The sequence below is a fragment of the Phalacrocorax carbo genome, chromosome Z, assembly GCF_963921805.1.
Source record: "Phalacrocorax carbo chromosome Z, bPhaCar2.1, whole genome shotgun sequence".
Classification (NCBI taxonomy): domain Eukaryota; kingdom Metazoa; phylum Chordata; class Aves; order Suliformes; family Phalacrocoracidae; genus Phalacrocorax; species Phalacrocorax carbo.
The window spans coordinates 3,731,585-3,749,001 of NC_087548.1; the positions used below are offsets into that span (position 1 = coordinate 3,731,585).

A 17,417-nucleotide genomic window follows, 5' to 3' on the forward strand; every position below is an offset into this window, starting at 1 on the left:
GTCTCCTGGAGCCAGTGGATGTTGAGTGATGGTGCTTGGTGGGTGCTGGACCAAGGCCCTGCAAGGCTTGAGGCTGGGAGACCTGCAAGGCTTTTCTGGAGCAAGCGCAGCCTCAGTTTCTTCCTCCCGACTCCTTTGCACTGAAAAGATGGGGAAAAAAAACTCCAGAGGCTGCAGAAGCATCAGCGTCACTCCCTGCCCCAGGTCTCCCTGCGGTGGGACCTTGTCTGGTTTAAGGGACCGCTGGGCTGAGTGACATTTCATTCCAAAATCGCGGGCAGGCTGGGAATGTTTCACTATGCCTCTGATCCCCGCTGGTATCTGCTCGCCAGGGAAGAAGCACCTTGTCCAAATCCAGAGCTATTCGTCCCTCAAAGCGATTCCCCATCACTCCCTGCCATGTAAACAGGATCCCAAGTGGTTTTTCCGGCAGAGTCCTGCTTGTGTTTTCCCATTCCCCCCTCCTTTCACCTCCCTCTAGTACAGTGTTTATAACCTCCTGTGAAATGCCTTTATTTACAAATTGTCATCCTATTATAATCTGAAATTGAGACATCTTCCTGTGGAACTAGGATTGTATATTTGTCCCAGGGATAAACAATTACTTGGGAATTTTTTTTTTTTAATGTCACTCATTCTTGGTTTATTTTTGAGCTTGTGTCCTTTTAATATTTTTTTTTTAATTTGCTTTAAGCACCTCAGGGCATTGCACCCTTTCCCAGCCTCGTTGGAGACATGACACCCCCCTCAGCTTACCTAAAAACCACCATCCTGTCCTGGAAAGGACAAGGTTATCAGGGGTTAACGCCAAGGTGACAGCATTGGAGCCTCTGGAGCAAAACAGGCTGACTGCCAGACTAGGAGCCTCCCAGCTCGCCTTGTACATCATCTGACCACGGTGGCCAGTGGGGAGGAGGGAGCCGGCACTTGGCACTGACCCTGGGGCTCTTGGCTTGGCTGCCCACTCCAGCTCCTTCGGCCCTGTGGGGGTATTTTTTTAAGGGGGATCTTGCCAAGTGGGGAATCCCCCAGGGACATGGCAGGGATAGCCCCTGTGCTGCTGTGGGGATGCTGGGGGCATCTTCCTCCCAGCTTCTGGCTCTTAGCTAATTAAAATCCCCCCAAAGCAAAGAGGACCTGTTTAATAATTACTTTTATGTGCTCTAGAGCCTTTTCATCTTTTCCTAGATACCCTTCTAGGATGGGTTTAAAAAAAAAAAGATGGCAGAGGCGCTCCCCCCATTAAATGCCAGATGTTCCAATCCATTCCTGTACAGCTCCACTAAATTAATTTTTTTGGGTGCCGACGGATTTTCCCAGCCAAATGGTGCCTTGAGAGCAGTCTACAATAAAATGCAGAAGACGACCCCACCACCAGCAAATCACAGAATGGTAGGGGTTGGAAGGGACCTCTGGAGATCACCTTGTCCAACCCCCCTGCTTGAGCAGGGACACCCAGAGCAGGGGGCACAGGAACACGTCCAGGCGGGTTTTGAATGTCTCCAGGGAAGGGACCTCACAGCCCCTCTGGGCAGCCTGTGCCCCTGCTCTGGCACCCGCACAGGAAAGAAGTTTTTCCTCATGTTTAGCTGGAACTTCCTGTGTTCCAACTTGTGCCCGTTGCCCCTTGGCCTGTCACTGGGCACTATTGAAAAGAGCCTAGTCCCATCATCCTGACACCCACCCTTTAGGTATTTATAGGCATTGATAAGATCCCCCCATAGTCTTCTCTTCTTCAGGCTGAGCAAACCCAAGTCTCTCAGCCTTTCCTCATAAGGGAGATGCTCCAGCCCCCTGATCATCTTGGTAGCTCTCCTCTGGACTTGCTTGTGCAGTTCCCTGTCTTTCTTGAACTGGGGGGCCCAAAACTGGACGCAGCACTCCAAATGTGGTCTCACTAGGGCAGAGTAGGGGGGAGGATAACCTCTCTCGATCTGGTGGCCACACTCCTTTTAATGCAGCCCAGGATACCGTTGGCCTTCTTGGCCACAAGGGCACATTGCTGGCTCATGGTCAGCTTGCTGCCCTGTACAGCACTCCCAGGGCCTTCTCAACAGAGCTGCTTTCCAGTAGTTCACCCCCAACCTGTACTGGTGCATGGGGTTGTTCCTCCCCAGGTGCAGGACCTTGCACTTGCTTTTGTTGACTTTCATGAGGTTGCCCTCGGCCCAGCTCTCCAGCCTTCATGGTAGGAACCGTGATGGGGACTGTTTGGGGTTTATCCCACAGCCTGGTGCTTTTTAGGGAAGAATGAGGAGAAAAAGATGAATTTTGGAAGTTAGGGTGCCAGGGAGGGATTCAAATGGTGCTCCACTCCCAAAAGATGTCCCAGTTAGTGCCGGCAACTTGATCATTGGGGACATTTAAAACTTGACCAGACAAAAACACTCGTAGAGGAGCAGTCCTGGGCTGCAGGGATGCGGGCTGCATCGTTTCCATCTCCACTGTCTGCCAGCAGGTATCATGTACACTAGAGGAACTAGTAACATTAGCCACATGCATTTCCCTGCTGTTGGTATGGGGGGGATTCCTATTTCTAACTGTGGCGGCCAAGACCGTAAACTTCGATGCTGGGTTAAAACGGGTTACACCCCATTTTAGGATGCATGGGGAAAATGGGGTGTATGGAGCCCCCTGAACCCTGAGTGCTTTAGGAGGGTGATGGGCTGGATGGCAGGTGCTGTCCGGGGCCAGGCACGGGTGGGTGCCAGCCCCACCACCGTCCCCGGCCAGCTTGAATGACCCACGCCGCAGCCTGGCCGCCTGCCTACTGTCACAAAGGAGCTTCCTTTCCAGTTTATTTTCAGTGCTGAGTTATTATTAACCTCTGAGGCATGGTCTCTGTTCTAACCATCCTCGCATTTTGCCTAAATCACTTTTTTTTACCCTCCGTTGGTGTGCCGAGGCCACTGGCTTGGCTCCGGTGCCGCTGGGGTACCAGCTGCGTCACAGCTGCTGTTGAGGAACGGGAGGGCATGAGCGGCCTGATCCTGCATGGGGCTGAGGTCAGGGAAGGGAAGGACCTTGGTGTCTTGCAGGATTTCTGCCTGCCGGCTTTGGATTAGCCCCTTGGTTTGGGGTTGTTTTAAGTCTTTAACTTCTTTTGATAAAGCAGCATCTTGGGTTTTGCAGGCTGCCTCTTTCTCTGCGGATTTTATTTTATATATTTTTTATTTTCCTTCCTTTCCCTTTTCCCTTTTCTCTTACTTTTTTAATGCAAGAAAAGAGATTTTTCTGGGCAAGCATTGCAGGGATTTTTCCATCCCCATCCAGGGAAGGGTGGGGGCTCGCATCCCCTGTGCACAGATCTGCTGCGGGAGCCACCCTTAGCAGGGGTGTCTTTGCTGATGGGTTCGAGCCATCAGCTCCAAAAAGCTTTTTCCAGAGGGTTTTTACTGGGGATGTGACGTGCTGATTGCTAACCCCTTTCCCCTTTCTTTTTTATTTTCTTTTTTCTTTTTCCCTTGTTTTTTTTCCCCTCCCCTCTTTTGGGTAGCCATTTAAATATGTGATGATAACTTTCACCCTGTTAATTAACAGGAAACATTGGGACAAGACAGGAAATTACATCAGTCTTTTATGAGGAAAGAGCCAAGAAAAAAAAATACAAGAAAACATAGTTGTTAGTGAAAGGAAAGAAAGTGCTGGGGGAGAAGGAGAAAGAAAAGGAGAAAAAGAACCCATTCCATGGGCCCCACTTTTCTGAGGGAGGCTACTCTAGTACTTTTATTTTATTTTTATTAAGTTGAAAAATATTTGACTAGCAGGGTCACCTTTGCTTGAACGTGACGTTCGAGCTTCCCATGGGATCTTTTTTTTTCCATGCCTTTTCTCAGCTTCCTTCCCCAAACTGTGAGGCCTAAGAAGCTCTTGGCTGGGAGACTAATTTTGGTTTGGCTGCTCAGCCCTTCAAATTGGTCCCCACCCAGTGTCATTATCTTGGTTTTAACTTGCAAGGGGGGAAAAAAAAACCAAACCACTCTGTAAGAGCTGGCTCAGCCCTTCTCTACCCTTTTAACCTTGCTGCATAAAAAACCTCACAGCTTCAGCTCCCCGGTTGGGTTGTGTTGGCAATGCTGAAGCACAACAGGTGATTGCAGGAGGTCCCAGTGATGCTCTCGGTGATGTTTCTCCATGTACGATGGTGGGTATCCAGCTCTGTGGTCCTTCCTCATCCTCCCTCAGGGATGAGGGAAGATACCCAGTGGGGTGGTTGCAGGAGGTCCCCGTGGTGCTCTCGGTGATGCTCCTCCATGTGCAGTGGTGGGTACCCAGCTCTGAGGTCCTTCCTCATCCTCCCTTGGGGATGAAGTAAGATGCCCGGTGGGGTGCTTGGTTTTGGCGAGCCATCTTTGGGCTGAAGCCCTGGCTCCCGTGGGCTTTCCTGGCTTTTCCCTCAATACCTGGGCAGGTAAAAAAACCAGATTTCTCCATTAAATGAGTAACTCAGAACCGCTCAGGCTGTTAAGCCTTTGGAGCATCATTGCAGATACGTATCTGTATGTGTACATAATAAACAATGTTATAGATGGTTATATATATGCATAGGTTGAATGTATGTGGGTTATATAGGTGATATAGAGATATATTCAGTACATTGAATATATTCTCTATATATTGAATTATATGGTGTGTGAATATAGGTTGATATATATTGAGATATATATTGAATGTATAAAATATAATAGATATATAATGAATATGTTGAATATATTCAACTTATACATATAGGTTAAAAAAATACATGGGTTGAAAAGATTTTGTTTGTAGAGCCGCCAGCGTTGCATCAATAAGGGCTGGCTTTGCATCGGAGAAACTCGAGTGTTGGGAAGGTAGTAAAAGTCCAAACATCCTTTGCTTTTACAACTGCTGAAGTTGGCTCTGGATCCGATGATTTTTGGTGATGGGAACCGGTGGGTTGAATTTAGAGATGCTAAAAATTGCTGGGCATCGCCACCGAGGGGGAGCCCCCTTCACAGCAGGCGATACAAAATAACACCGGAGGGGTTGTGTGTCTGTTTGCACATTGGTGTGCAAGGTGAGGTTTTGAGTGGAAAAGGAGGGAAAATAGCAAAATAGATGAGAAATTAAACAGTGAGACAGGGTGCTGCTCGCCCATGTGGGATGGCTGCCGGTGACCCCATGGCTGGGCTCTGCTGGCACCTTCCTGGGCAGAGCGGGTGGAGTAAATAACTCCATAAAAATCATCCTTCAAGTAGGAATCAAATAACAGGAGTTTTATTTGGAAAAGGAGTTAGGAGCCTGAAGTTACATCACTGCATTTGAACTGATGAATTCATTTTATTTGGAAGCCGGGCTGAGACTTTAGCTCATTATAAGGAAAAAAACCATAAATCTTCATACATGGAGGCCCATAGTTTTCCTGTTCTTTGTCACAGCCAAGCATGGAAAATGTATCCCAGGTGTCAAGAGCACAAAGCCTTGACACACCTGAGATGTTGCACCAAGGTTGTTTTCTGGAGCAGCCGGTATGGTACTGGGTTTGCCGAGCGGCAGTGCCGAGACCCAAATCCCCTGGGCTTTGCCCCCCATGGGAGGATGCTGCTGGGTCTTGGTGATGCCACACTGGCTGCGGTGTGGTCCCCATCTGGGACATGGCTTTGCTGCTGCCACCAAAAGTGTGGTGGGATGAGCACAAGGAGCTTTTTGGGTTTTATTGTTGGTTTGGGGTTTTTTGTGTGTGGTTTTTTTGTTTTGGTTTTGGTTTGTTTTTTTTTAATCTGGGTGCTGCCAACTTGCCCTGTTTTATAGCCCAGGGCAAAACTCTGCCAGGGGGGTGCCAACTCTGCCGGAGCACCGGGAGGGTTAATTCCTTAATGAATATAATATTCTCTATAATTGCTAAGCATTATTAATCCAGAGTAAAGTGAGAGGCGAGGGGAGGGGTGTGGGCATGGGGCATGGCCAGGCTTGTGAACACCATCCGTCTGTCCATCCCTTGCTTGCCCCCTAACTGGGTAGGGGCCGATGCTGTCTGTCTGCCTGTCCCTGGGCGGTGACCCTGCCCGTACGCGAGCGTGCTTCACCGCCTGCTCTTAGGAATAGGTGTGATTAGATTATGAAGGCAGACAGAAGTAATGATTAACTTTTTCAGTCTGCATGCTGTCTCCAGTCTGGCGCTGGGTGTTTTTTTTCCCCCCCTAAGTAGGCCCTGGCCCCACGTCGACAGGGTATTAGGTTGTAAAGAAAGCCAGGAGGAATGAAGGCGAGGGAGGGGAAAGGGGGGGGAAGCCTTTTCCATCAGATCCGGGACTGGAATTTATTGGCAGGAATGCAGTAAATGCTCCAAATGCCAGCCCAGCTAAACAGTTTTCATAATTGTTACGGAGCAGGGCACGACGAGCGTGAAAAGGACTTTTGTTCCAACCCTGCTTTTTCCATGGGTTTACATCCCTGCAAGGGATGCTGCTCTGGGAAAGGGAGCTGGGGGGTGGTCTTTTTTTGAGGGGGGGTGTTAACACATATTTACGTCTGTGTTCAGTCTTTGGGGAGAATTCTAGGTCGGTGTGCTGCGGGGAGAGGCTTTTTTTTCAGTATTCAAATGAGCACGGCACCAATGCCGTGTGTGCGCGTGGAACGCAGTTAGGGTTAAAAAAAATCCTAACACACATCTCTGGTATTAGGTATCCATTTGGAAATCCTAGACTGCTCTGCTTCAGTTTTTATTAAGGTCTTTACAAGGTTTTTAACGTGTAACCCACATAGCTACATGTTGTCAGTGGAGGGCTGTGGCCTTCCTGGGAGCCATATCCCTGCTCTCCCTGGGGCATTGCCAGGTACCAGGCGACCTCTCCTCCCTTGCAAGAGCGGAGCTTTATTTTCAATTTCAAAAGCATTTTAAGGCCTTCATCCTCTAAAACCAAGCTTGGTGGCTGTGTTGAGGGGGGGCTGTGACCCTGGGGCTGGTGTGGCCTGGTGGCCTCTGGTGGCTTCAGCATCTGCATCGGTGATTTATCCCCGTGCTGGAAAGGTGATGGGCAGGATGCTGTGATGGGAGCCTCCAGCACAACCCAAGCCAGGAGAAAGATTTTGGCAAGCTCATCCTCAGGTCTGATTTGCATCACTGTAAGTCAGGAGGAGCCCTTTGTGTGCTGGTTTCTCCTTCTCAGAAGGTTTCTGGTTGAGATCTGGGTTGGGTATGGGTGGAGAAGAGGTGTGTCTTGGTAGCTGCTCAGGACAAAGCATAGAGGTATTTGCTCATCTCCAGGAGTTGAGGCTGGTACCAACACCAAGTCACTTGGTGGTCCCATGGCAGCATCTCATGAATGCTGGCTGGCTTGGCCTTCCTGTGTTTTCCAGAGGATTCTTTTGGCTGATTGTAATTAAAATGCAATTATTCTGAGTTGCTATCAAGGCAGGGGAGGAGGTTGGAGGGTGCACAGGGCTGCGGAGCATCCTGCAGCACCTCCCAAGCCAGCAAGACCTCCCAGGACATCCCCGCCAGCACAGGAGAATAGCAACAGGGACACATGTAGCAAAAGTAGGATTCCTGAGGGTTTTCCACGTGGACCTGCATGCCCTCGTGCCTCTCTGGGTGGCCTGGGGGTCTTCAAAATCCCATGGATGTTAACAGAACCCCTCTGGAAGGGTCTCCCCTCTTGAAGCATCCCTTTGTCCTACCTGACCGCCAAATTGGAGCTTGGGGAAGGGATTCCCATCCTACTGCCTTTTTGCAACAAGGGAAAAGTTTTCCCACACCTTTGAGGGGTGCAGAAGGAGAGGCAGATAAAGAAGGTTCTTTAAATTTAAACTTCAAAAATAATTAGACTGACTGTATACTAAACAACAGCAGAGAGGCCCATTTACTGTAAATATTATTAATGGATTTGGCTGGCTTCTTCATCCCCACCCTTCCTCTAAGGCTTTTCTTTGAGCTGAGTTGAAATTCGGCCTTCAGACAGCACAGTACTCTATAATTTGCATAGCTGATGAGGCCTGAAGCCTGGTACAGAGGAAACTGGAGTCAGCTGGCTCCTCTCTAACCGCTGGAGACAGGCAGACAGGCGTTTTTGGTGTGTGCCTGCGTATTATTTTTCCCCCCTTGTAGCTGCAGCCTTGCTTGGCTTTTAAAGAAAATTGGTACAAAAAAAGGTTCTTCTCTTATTGAGTTGTTTTTAGCCATGGTAATTGATTAATCACCATAATTAGACAATAGCAGTGACTAATAGGATGTTTATGAATCAGATTTCTGGTTTAGTGGACTCGGTGAACTCAGCAGTTTCACTTTGGTTCTTTCTTTGCCATCCTTCGATGCAGGGGACATTGGGGAGCTGGGGTTCCTTCACACGTATATATTGATCACCCTATATTTTTCAAGCTTGGACATCCCTCCTGGGCCAGCCTTGGCATTTGCCATAGTGGTGCCCACTCTTGAGGCTTTGTAGGTCTGCAGCAACGTGCTTGCAGGGACTCTTTCATGGTTTGTTTTCTTGCTTTTGTGTCCCGTCCCTGAATTAACCCTGAAAGGTCAGGGCTGGGTTCCAGGCTGGGAGAAGGCTGACTCAAGGCACCACCAAGTTGGGGTGAGAACCTTAGGGGATGTCCTCAGGGATCAGCCATCTCTACCCACAGTCTAACCCGACCTCGTTTTTGTCCTGATTTCACAAGAGGGTTTCCCAGCCATGGTGAAGGTGTTGGAAGTTCTTGGTTGGGTCACCAGGGGACTGAGCAGAGTGCTTTCAAGCTTGTAGGTCACTGCTAACGTGAGTCTGAATCAAAGCCCTTGTTACAGATATTGGGAAATCCCAGGCAGCTTCCCCTGATGGCTTCTGCCGAATTTTATCCTCTGTGTCCCCATCAGACTTGCAAGGTTTCAAATCTATTGGCCACATCTTGGCATCTGGATACCAGCCCTTAGAAAACTTCAGCAAACTGAAGTCTTGGGGGGAAACTCATATGGACATTTCTTTTCATGCAAGGTTGACTTATTTTGCTAGGAGCAAGGAGCCATTTAAGTGTTTGGGTGGACAACTTGTTAATAAATTAAAGGAATAATCTTAAGGCTCTTTAGCCTGCATGACTACTGTATGTGTTGAGTAATAAGAGCTGCCTAATTGGACATAGACGCAAATTTATGGTCTAGCCTGTCAATCCGCAGATTAAGGACTACATAAGTACCTACTGACACGATGGGCTGTACTAGCTTCTAAAGAGATGTTATGGTCTATTGTGTCAATAATCTGCAGATTAAGGGCTCCTTAAGTATGTGTTGATGTGATTGACTGTCCCAGCTCTTTGGGGGGTCTTGTGTTGGTGCAGTGGAGGGACCCCAGGGGCCACCTTGGGTGATGGCATCCCTGCAGTAGGTAAGGGTTTATTTTCTCTGCAAACAACAGGAGCTTAACACATGACCATCCTCTAAATTAGCCTTTCAGAAATCATCCCAGCCATCAGAAGCAGGGGGAGCTGAGGAAGCTGAAACTGTCTAGCCCTTGTGTGCAGGGAGATACAAAAAGTTTGGGGCAAACATTGCCATGGGTGGTGTCTCCAGGATGCCCACAAACTCCGTTAAAGGCACAAAGACCCTTTTCTGCAGCACAATATATTCTTTAATTTGGCTTTTTTTTTTTTTTTTTTTTTTTTGCTTTTTCAAAGCATACCTGGAAATCTGGCTTTAAAGGATTTTTCTTGGTGTTTTTTTGTTTGTTTGTTCCCCCACCCAAGTAGCCTGTAAATTGCCCAAGAGGCTAGAAAGGAAGTAAAATTTCCCTTTTTGGTGCCTGTTTTTCTTTGCTTTGATGAGCTGTGTGGTTGCACGTCATACTCTGTGTTCTCCTCACCTTGATGTAATGCCTGTTCACTTCTTGAGTTAAGAGTTCAGGGGTGTGTTTTTCCTGAGATCTGGCAAAAACAGCACTTGCCAGTAACACGAGGGGCAAAACTGCAACCGGTGTGCCCTGAGGTCCCTGAGGACCCTCAAGAAGAGCATGCAAAAACCCATAAAAAGCTCCAGGGTTTGTGTCTCCATCTCTTCCATCTCAATGAGCAGGAGGGGATGGTGGGCATGGCTCTGCCGCAGGCTTGCAAATGCCACTTAAGGTCAGCCAAGAGAGATTACCAGGCGTGAGACGCACTGAGCTTGGTCTCAGCCTTGGCCCCAGCCAGCTGACACGTTGTGCTGACACCAGTCCAGCCAATTTTTTTTAAGCACAGATGCCCTCCGCCTGTGCTGACAGATAAAGGAGGAAGGATCATAGGTTCATCTGTTCATCGGTGGTGCCCACACTGCTCATTTTCCAGGAGAAAGCTGCCTCCTGGGAAGCCAGGCAGGGATCTCACCAACCTTCCAGGTCCCCTTGCTGCCCCAGGAGCTCACATCTGGGTCCTAGTCCTTCTAGGAAAGGTCCAAAAGACCAAACTCATTTCGGTGCTATGATTTCTTGGTGGACAGCTACATTAATTTATATGTTGCCTTTACCCATCTCGGCTGTGCGTGCAGTGTCACCTCCGCAAGTGGCCCAGGTGAAGGTACCACAAAACCTGAGCAACCTGATTTAGTTGATGTCCCTGCTTATTGCAGGGGGGTTGGAGTAGATGACCTTGAAAGGTCCCTTCCCACCCAAACCATTTGATGATTCTATGAGGCTGTGAAAATGAGGAGACTTTTGTTAGCAGTTCAGGGTAGATGATGCCATGGTGTGTATTACATCAGGGTTGATATTTGGTGGGGAAATCCAGCCCCAGGGATCACAGAGGAATGAGGGGGAGGAGGCAGTGTGATGGTGAGAAGTTTAGGTAGAGCATGAGAAGATGCTTTGGGTCAAAGCTGCTCTTAAAAAAAAAATCTGTAAATATATATGAAAAAAAGCATAAATACATCATTTGAAACCCTTCTACAGTTGGATAATTTAATTTGTATCTAATCCTAATATAATTGAAGAAAAATCCAATTACAGGCATTTAAAAACTTAATCAGGAACGCAGTTGTATTCCCATTTTCAGCAATGAGTTGTTATTATCACAGATATCAGTGACAATTTAGATAGCTCTTGACTTGATCAGATGGGAGTAGTCCCGGCAGGTGAGATAGCTCAGTGTGTGCTAAACTTGCTGTTTTCTTTAGAGGTTGGTTGATTACAGGAAAACCTTTAGCTATGTCAAAGCAAAACAAAGCAAAACAAAAGATCCCCAGCCCACCTCCCCCTATGTTCGTGAACTTGGCACCCGGACAAGGCTGAGATCCAAAAGCCCGCCAGGAGCTGCATTGGTTTGTTGATTTCTGTGTGGGTTTTTTTGTTTGGTTTGGGGTTTTTTGTTTGTTTTAATTAAATTTTGCTGAAATGTTTTGGTTCTTCCTGAATGAAAAAAGAACTTTTTCTTTCCAAACTCCTAATAAAACTGCTAGAGCTTGGAAAAAAAAAGTACAGATGACATGGTTTCATCATCTTAAAAGTGTTCATGTGTGAAGGAGAAAAGCCACATCAGAAATTTTCTGCCACTTCCAAGCGATGTGGGATGTGAGTCCTCCTGCCACAGCTTGGGAGAACCATGTGTGGGGCCATTACTGATAAATTTAGGTGTTTCTATGGTGTGAATCTCCCATACCCCCCCTCATCTGGACCTTCTTGGTTTCAGCAGCTTTTAATTTTTTGGGGTTATTGCTCCAGTGTCTCATCCTCCAGGATTTCTGTATGGATGTAGCATTTTCTGCAGCGTCCCTCCCTGGAGTGGGATGATGCCCCGAGCCCAGGGGCAGCATGTGCATACCTGAAGCTAGAGAAATCCTGGCTGTGGCCTTTTATTGAGCAATTTTGGGAAGGACTTGATGTTCATGAGGGTCAAGGCAGGTGGTGGGAAATCTCACAGCCTCTCATGCTAGTTGGTGTGTTGGGAAGTAGCTGGGATGATGCTTTTGTGGAGGAAGCTCCTTCCTCTCCAAGGGATGCACCAGAAAAAGTCAGGGCAGCCCTGACTTACAGGAGGGTATAAAAATATGGAAGAAAATCAGTTCTTCAATGGGAGTGTGATGTTTAATAACGTGGTTGTGCTGGGGCATCACCATCTTCATCACCATCCACACCAAACTTCAAAAAAATGTTACCCCAAAGACTTTGGGGTATCAAACTATTGCCTTAATTTCTCCCCTTCATGCAGAAATGTGCTCTGCTTCAGATGGCCATTCTCCGTAGACCCAACTATAAGTGATCAATAGGACTAATTCTCTAAATTCCTGAGGGCAGACTCATTTTCAGTTATTTATATATATATTTTATTTCACAATAAGCTTGCACAATGAGCTGGGGGGAGCCTGATGGAGCCCCTAGGCAGGCTGCAATGCAAACCATGGGAAATAATAATAAACCAATGATAGCAGCAAATGGAGGGATGCTTAATAAAGAAATCATAGCATGGATGTTTATAGCATTAAACATTATCATTGTTTGCTGGAATATGGGAATGCTCCCAGTTTGCTGGAAGCTTTCCAGGCATTTAGAAAGGGATGTGTTTGCTCCAAGGAGCTCATAAAAACGATGCTTTTAACTCAAAACAAGAATCCCAGAGCATTTCTCAGCCATTTCTGGGCTGTCACGCACAAGAACACGTTGAGGGTGATGTGGCTGTGAATTTCCCAGGATCTAGCTTTTCTTGTGGGTTTGCGGCAGGTGGAGACGGGAGTTGGATGGTGGGTCCAGATGAACCTGGTGGGGCATTTTGGGGCAAAATCCACCTATTTGCTTCATTTTCCCAGACCCATGGTCATTGCCACCAAAAAAGCCTTTTGGGGAAAAAAAATCTCCATCCCTGTAGGAAGCATCTCTGTGTCATTTTTTCCTCCTCTCCTGCAACCTCCTCTCCTGCCTCTGCCACCCGAGTGATGCCACTGGCTTTTCCTACCCCTTCCATTGGTGGATGCCAGAACCAGGGAGGTGGGTGGGAGCGGGGAGGCTCTGCCAGGGTCGCAACAACCATGAAAAGCGGCTTTGGTAGAGGCTGGCAGGGAGGCCTGATCCTGTTTATCCAAACTCAACTCTTATATATTCTCATGGCTTTTTGACTAGACATCCAGTCAACAGCTGAATCCTGCAAACGGAAGAGGCTCTGGCATATTTATACTGTGTGCTGGTGTTGGCTCCTTAAAAAAAAAAATATCCTAGATTACCTAAGACTTGTCCTTGAGGTCTGGTCACCCCATGTCATTTAAAAACCTAGTGGGATTCATTCATTAACTTCCAGCCCTCCATAAAGGTCTGTTCATCTGTTCATTCATAGCCAAGGCAGTTCATTTTTTTTTAAATGCTTTGGCAATTAAATAACTCTGTAAGTGGCAATGAGCTACTTGTTAAGTGGTCCTCACTAATGCAAGCACAAATATCAGGTGAAAAAGTCTTTCACTTCCCCCGCCTCCTCCTGAAAGGGATGCTTTTATGTTCAAATAAATAAAAGCCTATAGGAATTTCAGCAGGGTTCAATGGCTGTTGCTCGAATATTCCCTCAACTGCTGTTAAAAAAAAACCCAAGAAGCTCTGAGCATCGCTGGCAGGCAGTCAGTGGGGAGAGTGCAGCAGAGGGGGGCAATGGGTGGTCAAGATAGGGACGGATCCAGGAGCATTGCCTCTATCTCCCAGGCCCCCCCCCCAAATTCCTCTTTCTCCTGGGTGGCTGGGGGAAACGCCATCCTGGGGGTGTTTCTTGCCCCGCTGGGTGCACCCTTGGGTGGGGGGCACCCCATTTGGGTTGGGGGGGAGCTAACCCAAGCTGCCCACCCTGTCCCCCCTTGTTCCCTTGTGCAGTGCCAGGTTTCAGCAGGATATAAGGTTATCAGCAACAAAGTCTTGGGAGGGGCCGAAAAGAGGAGGTGGAAGGACAAACTGGGCTGTTTTCCCAGGGACACACACGCCCCCCCGCCCTGCCACTGGAACCCCCATCCCTGGTTTCACCCAGGAGTGAGGGCCCCTATTTTGGGGCATACACAGTCAGGCCCATTTTTAGTAGCTCCCTTCAGCAACTGGAGAAATATTTTCCTTGCTGGCATAGAAATGAGAAAATTAAAAATGTGTGGCTGGGCTTTTTTTTTTTTTTTTTTTTTTTTTTAAAGCACAGTGCAGGGCTTGAAGCACAACTTGGACACGGGAGAAGAACGCCTGTGCTGGGGAAACAGGCTTATTAATAGCAAAAAATATAGAAAACAGGGCAGCCAGCGTGCCACTGCCATTGCTCATGCTGGGGGGGAGATTTGGGGGGCTGCTAAGGTGATGCAGGGAGAGTTTTGGGGTGCTGGGTCCCATAGCTGCTCCCATGGTGCAGGGGATTATTTTGGTAGTACTCACTAACTCACATTCCCAGCTTGGGGGGGTTTTTTTAATACTTTTTTTTTTTTAAATACAATTGTAGAGATAAATAGTTCCCAGGTCTTAACATGCCTACCGAGGCTGGAAGGAATTACCTGCTGAGCAGCGCCAGCCTGAAAGGGATTCTCCATCAGGAAACAGGGCTTTTTCACATTTCTCAGCTCCCCCCTTGCTTTTTCCTACTACATCATATCCTTGCTGCTTGCACAGGGTATCTATGGAGTTGAAGCAAGGGCTATGGGAATAAATTTCTGGGTTTTCTTGAGGTTTTTTAGGCCATTTTTGTTAACAAGCGTGAGATTTCTGGTCCCCACCCTGCCACTGTCTGATGGTGCTTCCTGCATGTTGGGGCTTCATCCGATGTCTCCATCCTCTCCATCACCCCAGGCTCTGCCTGCGGGCAGGGAAAAGTCCCATTAACTAGAGCAGGCAAGTTCTTGTCCCCTCCAGTCCCATGGGGTGACCTTCAATGTGCTTTTCTTAGCAGCACCTAATTTTTTTTCAGGGTCTGTGCACAGTAGATAGTTATTTATGGAAATGGATCCATCATCTCATGAGTGCAAATAAGGGGTTTTAGGGTGTTTGGTCTTGCTGGATGCAGCTGGCTGAAGCATCTCATCTCTCCTGTTGGCACTGAAGGTAGTCCTAGTAATGGTTTGGGTGAGGGATGGCTGCGCTGCAGGTGCTGCTGGTGGGTCTCAAGCCATTTCTGAAGGTGGACCTGGTGATTTATGACCCATAACTCCAACGAGAGCTAGGCACTGAAGCAGCATGGGAATCCCCCAAACATGGGTCAGTTTAAATGGTCTTAATAGTGGCCTTAACATGAGGCTTTTGGAAAACGGTAGATGTGCTTTGGGTGTTGGTGTGTGCATGGATGGGCAGGCAAGGACCTGCCAGAATTGCATCGCTTTTGGGTCATATTACCTGCCCCGGTGCTCAATTTCTCCTTTTCTTCCATTTTTTTCTCCTGTAGATTCCCGAGTTCTTCAGGAGCCGGGGGATCGGTCACACTGGTGCGTGGTGGCATACTGGGAAGAGAAGACACGTGTGGGTCGGCTGTACTCTGTCCAAGAGCCCTCCCTGGATATCTTCTATGATCTACCTCAGGGGAATGGTTTCTGCCTCGGACAGCTCAACTCGGACAACAAAAGCCAACTGGTACAGAAGGTCCGCAGCAAGATCGGCTATGGCATCCAGCTCACCAAGGAAGTGGACGGCGTGTGGGTGTACAACCGCAGCAGTTACCCCATCTTCATCAAGTCGGCCACACTGGACAACCCCGACTCCAGGACGTTGCTGGTTCACAAAGTGTTTCCAGGTTTTTCCATCAAGGCTTTTGACTACGAGAAGGCGTACAGCTTGCAGAGACCCAACGACCATGAGTTCATGCAGCAACCATGGACCGGATTTACTGTTCAGATCAGCTTTGTGAAAGGCTGGGGACAGTGCTACACGAGACAGTTTATCAGCAGTTGCCCGTGCTGGTTGGAGGTTATTTTTAATAATTGATGACTCAAGACAGAGTGGATTCATCACATTTACACTACTTTGCTGCTATTATTTCCTTCTGAGTACTTGCTTTTCATGCAAACTTTTTTGTTTTGTTTTGTTTTATTTGTTCCCCCCCGCCGCCCCATTTTGAGAAATAGCTTATGGAAAGATTTTTTTTTGCCTTGGGTATTTTGATAAATATATCTATTTTTTAAAAGTATGAATGACCAATAACTCAGAAGGGTGAGAGAAGGGTGCGGGGGGGTGGATTGCATACAATAATTATTTCACGCCTCTGAAAGGATTATCCTATGTGATTGATGGATTCAGAAGCCACTTGCTATATGTTACAGCTTCTTCTCTTGGATAAAACAAGATACCTGTATTTTTTACGCACCACCTTCCCCTTGCCACCAGCCGTCCCTGGTGATGGTGACACCAAGACCCCTTCCCCAGTGGTGCTAACCCCATGTTGCCACTGAAGGATGGTGCAAACCCTTCCCAACCAGGTCTTTACCCACCCTTTTAATTTTTATTTTCTTTTTCTTTTTGCTGAATTCACGTCTTGTCACTGTGTTCATCCTTCCATTGCTTTTTTGTTTATGGTCATGGATTGATGCAAGGGGAGAAAACAACAGCGGAGGAACCCTGTGCATAGCCCGTGCTTTATAATTTGAGCTGAGATGCGAAGCGACAGAAGCCTAAGCCTAAAAGAAAACCAAACCAAGCCAGCAAAGAAATGAAAACAAATGGGAAAACAAAAGAAAAAGTGTTCACAATAGTTGGTCTGTTGTAACCTGCTTAGATCAGGTTATCCTGCTACCATCCTATCTGGAAATGCAGTTGTGCTTTCATTTCTTCTTGAATTCATACACGAGTATGATACTTTTACACTGTTCTTGGCTCAATGAGCATGTCTAGACCTTAACATAAGCTATTTTTCTAAATATAAAGGTTTAAATGAACAAGAGAACATTCTCATTGGAACTTCAGCATTGTAGTCCTTTGGAAATAAAACACACACAATAAAAGGACTCCTTAAAGAAACCCTGAGATTTATTAAAGAAAAAAATGTATTTTATGTTATATATATATAAAATTACTTGTAAATATAAAGACATTTTATAAGCATAATTATTTATGTATTGTGCAATGTGTATAAACGAGAAAAAAAAAAGATGCACTTTGCTTTAATATAAATGCAAATAACAAATGCCAAATTAAAAAACAAAAAGAACACAACATTGGTGTTTTTTTCTATGGGTGTTATCATCCAGATGAATGTTTTTTTTCTAAAGGAGTTTATGTTCCATTAAAAAATAAAAACATACACTTGATCCCAGGCTGTGCTGAGTGGCTTTTTTAGTGATGGGGATGAGGCAGGCAGGAGAGATGCTGCTCTATGTGGGTACCGTGTGGGGTTGGTGGTGGGGACACCCACTCCAGCCCTGTGTGGGACCGCTCCGGTGTGGGTAGCACCCAGATAGGGTCACTCCTGAGTTTTGTGCTCCACTGGGCTGATTCAGTGCACGTGTCTCTGGGCTCCCTGGCTTGGACGCACCCCATCAGCCCAAGTCTGGAGGGGCTGGCTGGATCAGGGCAGGTTGCACAGGG

At 47.3% G+C, this 17,417-nt stretch overlaps 1 protein-coding gene across 4 annotated transcripts in view; it reads left to right on the forward strand.

Annotated features, from left to right (window-relative positions):
* SMAD7 (SMAD family member 7) overlaps nucleotides 1-17,140 on the forward strand; it is a 28,665-nt gene extending 11,525 nt beyond the window's left edge. For all 4 annotated transcript variants that reach the window (XM_064437926.1, XM_064437927.1, XM_064437924.1 and 1 more), the window contains one exon: nucleotides 15,286-17,140. In XM_064437926.1, coding sequence (XP_064293996.1) covers nucleotides 15,286-15,821 — 536 coding nt within the window. In that variant the 3' untranslated portion in view covers nucleotides 15,822-17,140. The remainder of the gene's footprint in view (nucleotides 1-15,285) is intronic.
* The last annotated feature ends 277 nt before the right edge of the window (nucleotides 17,141-17,417 follow it).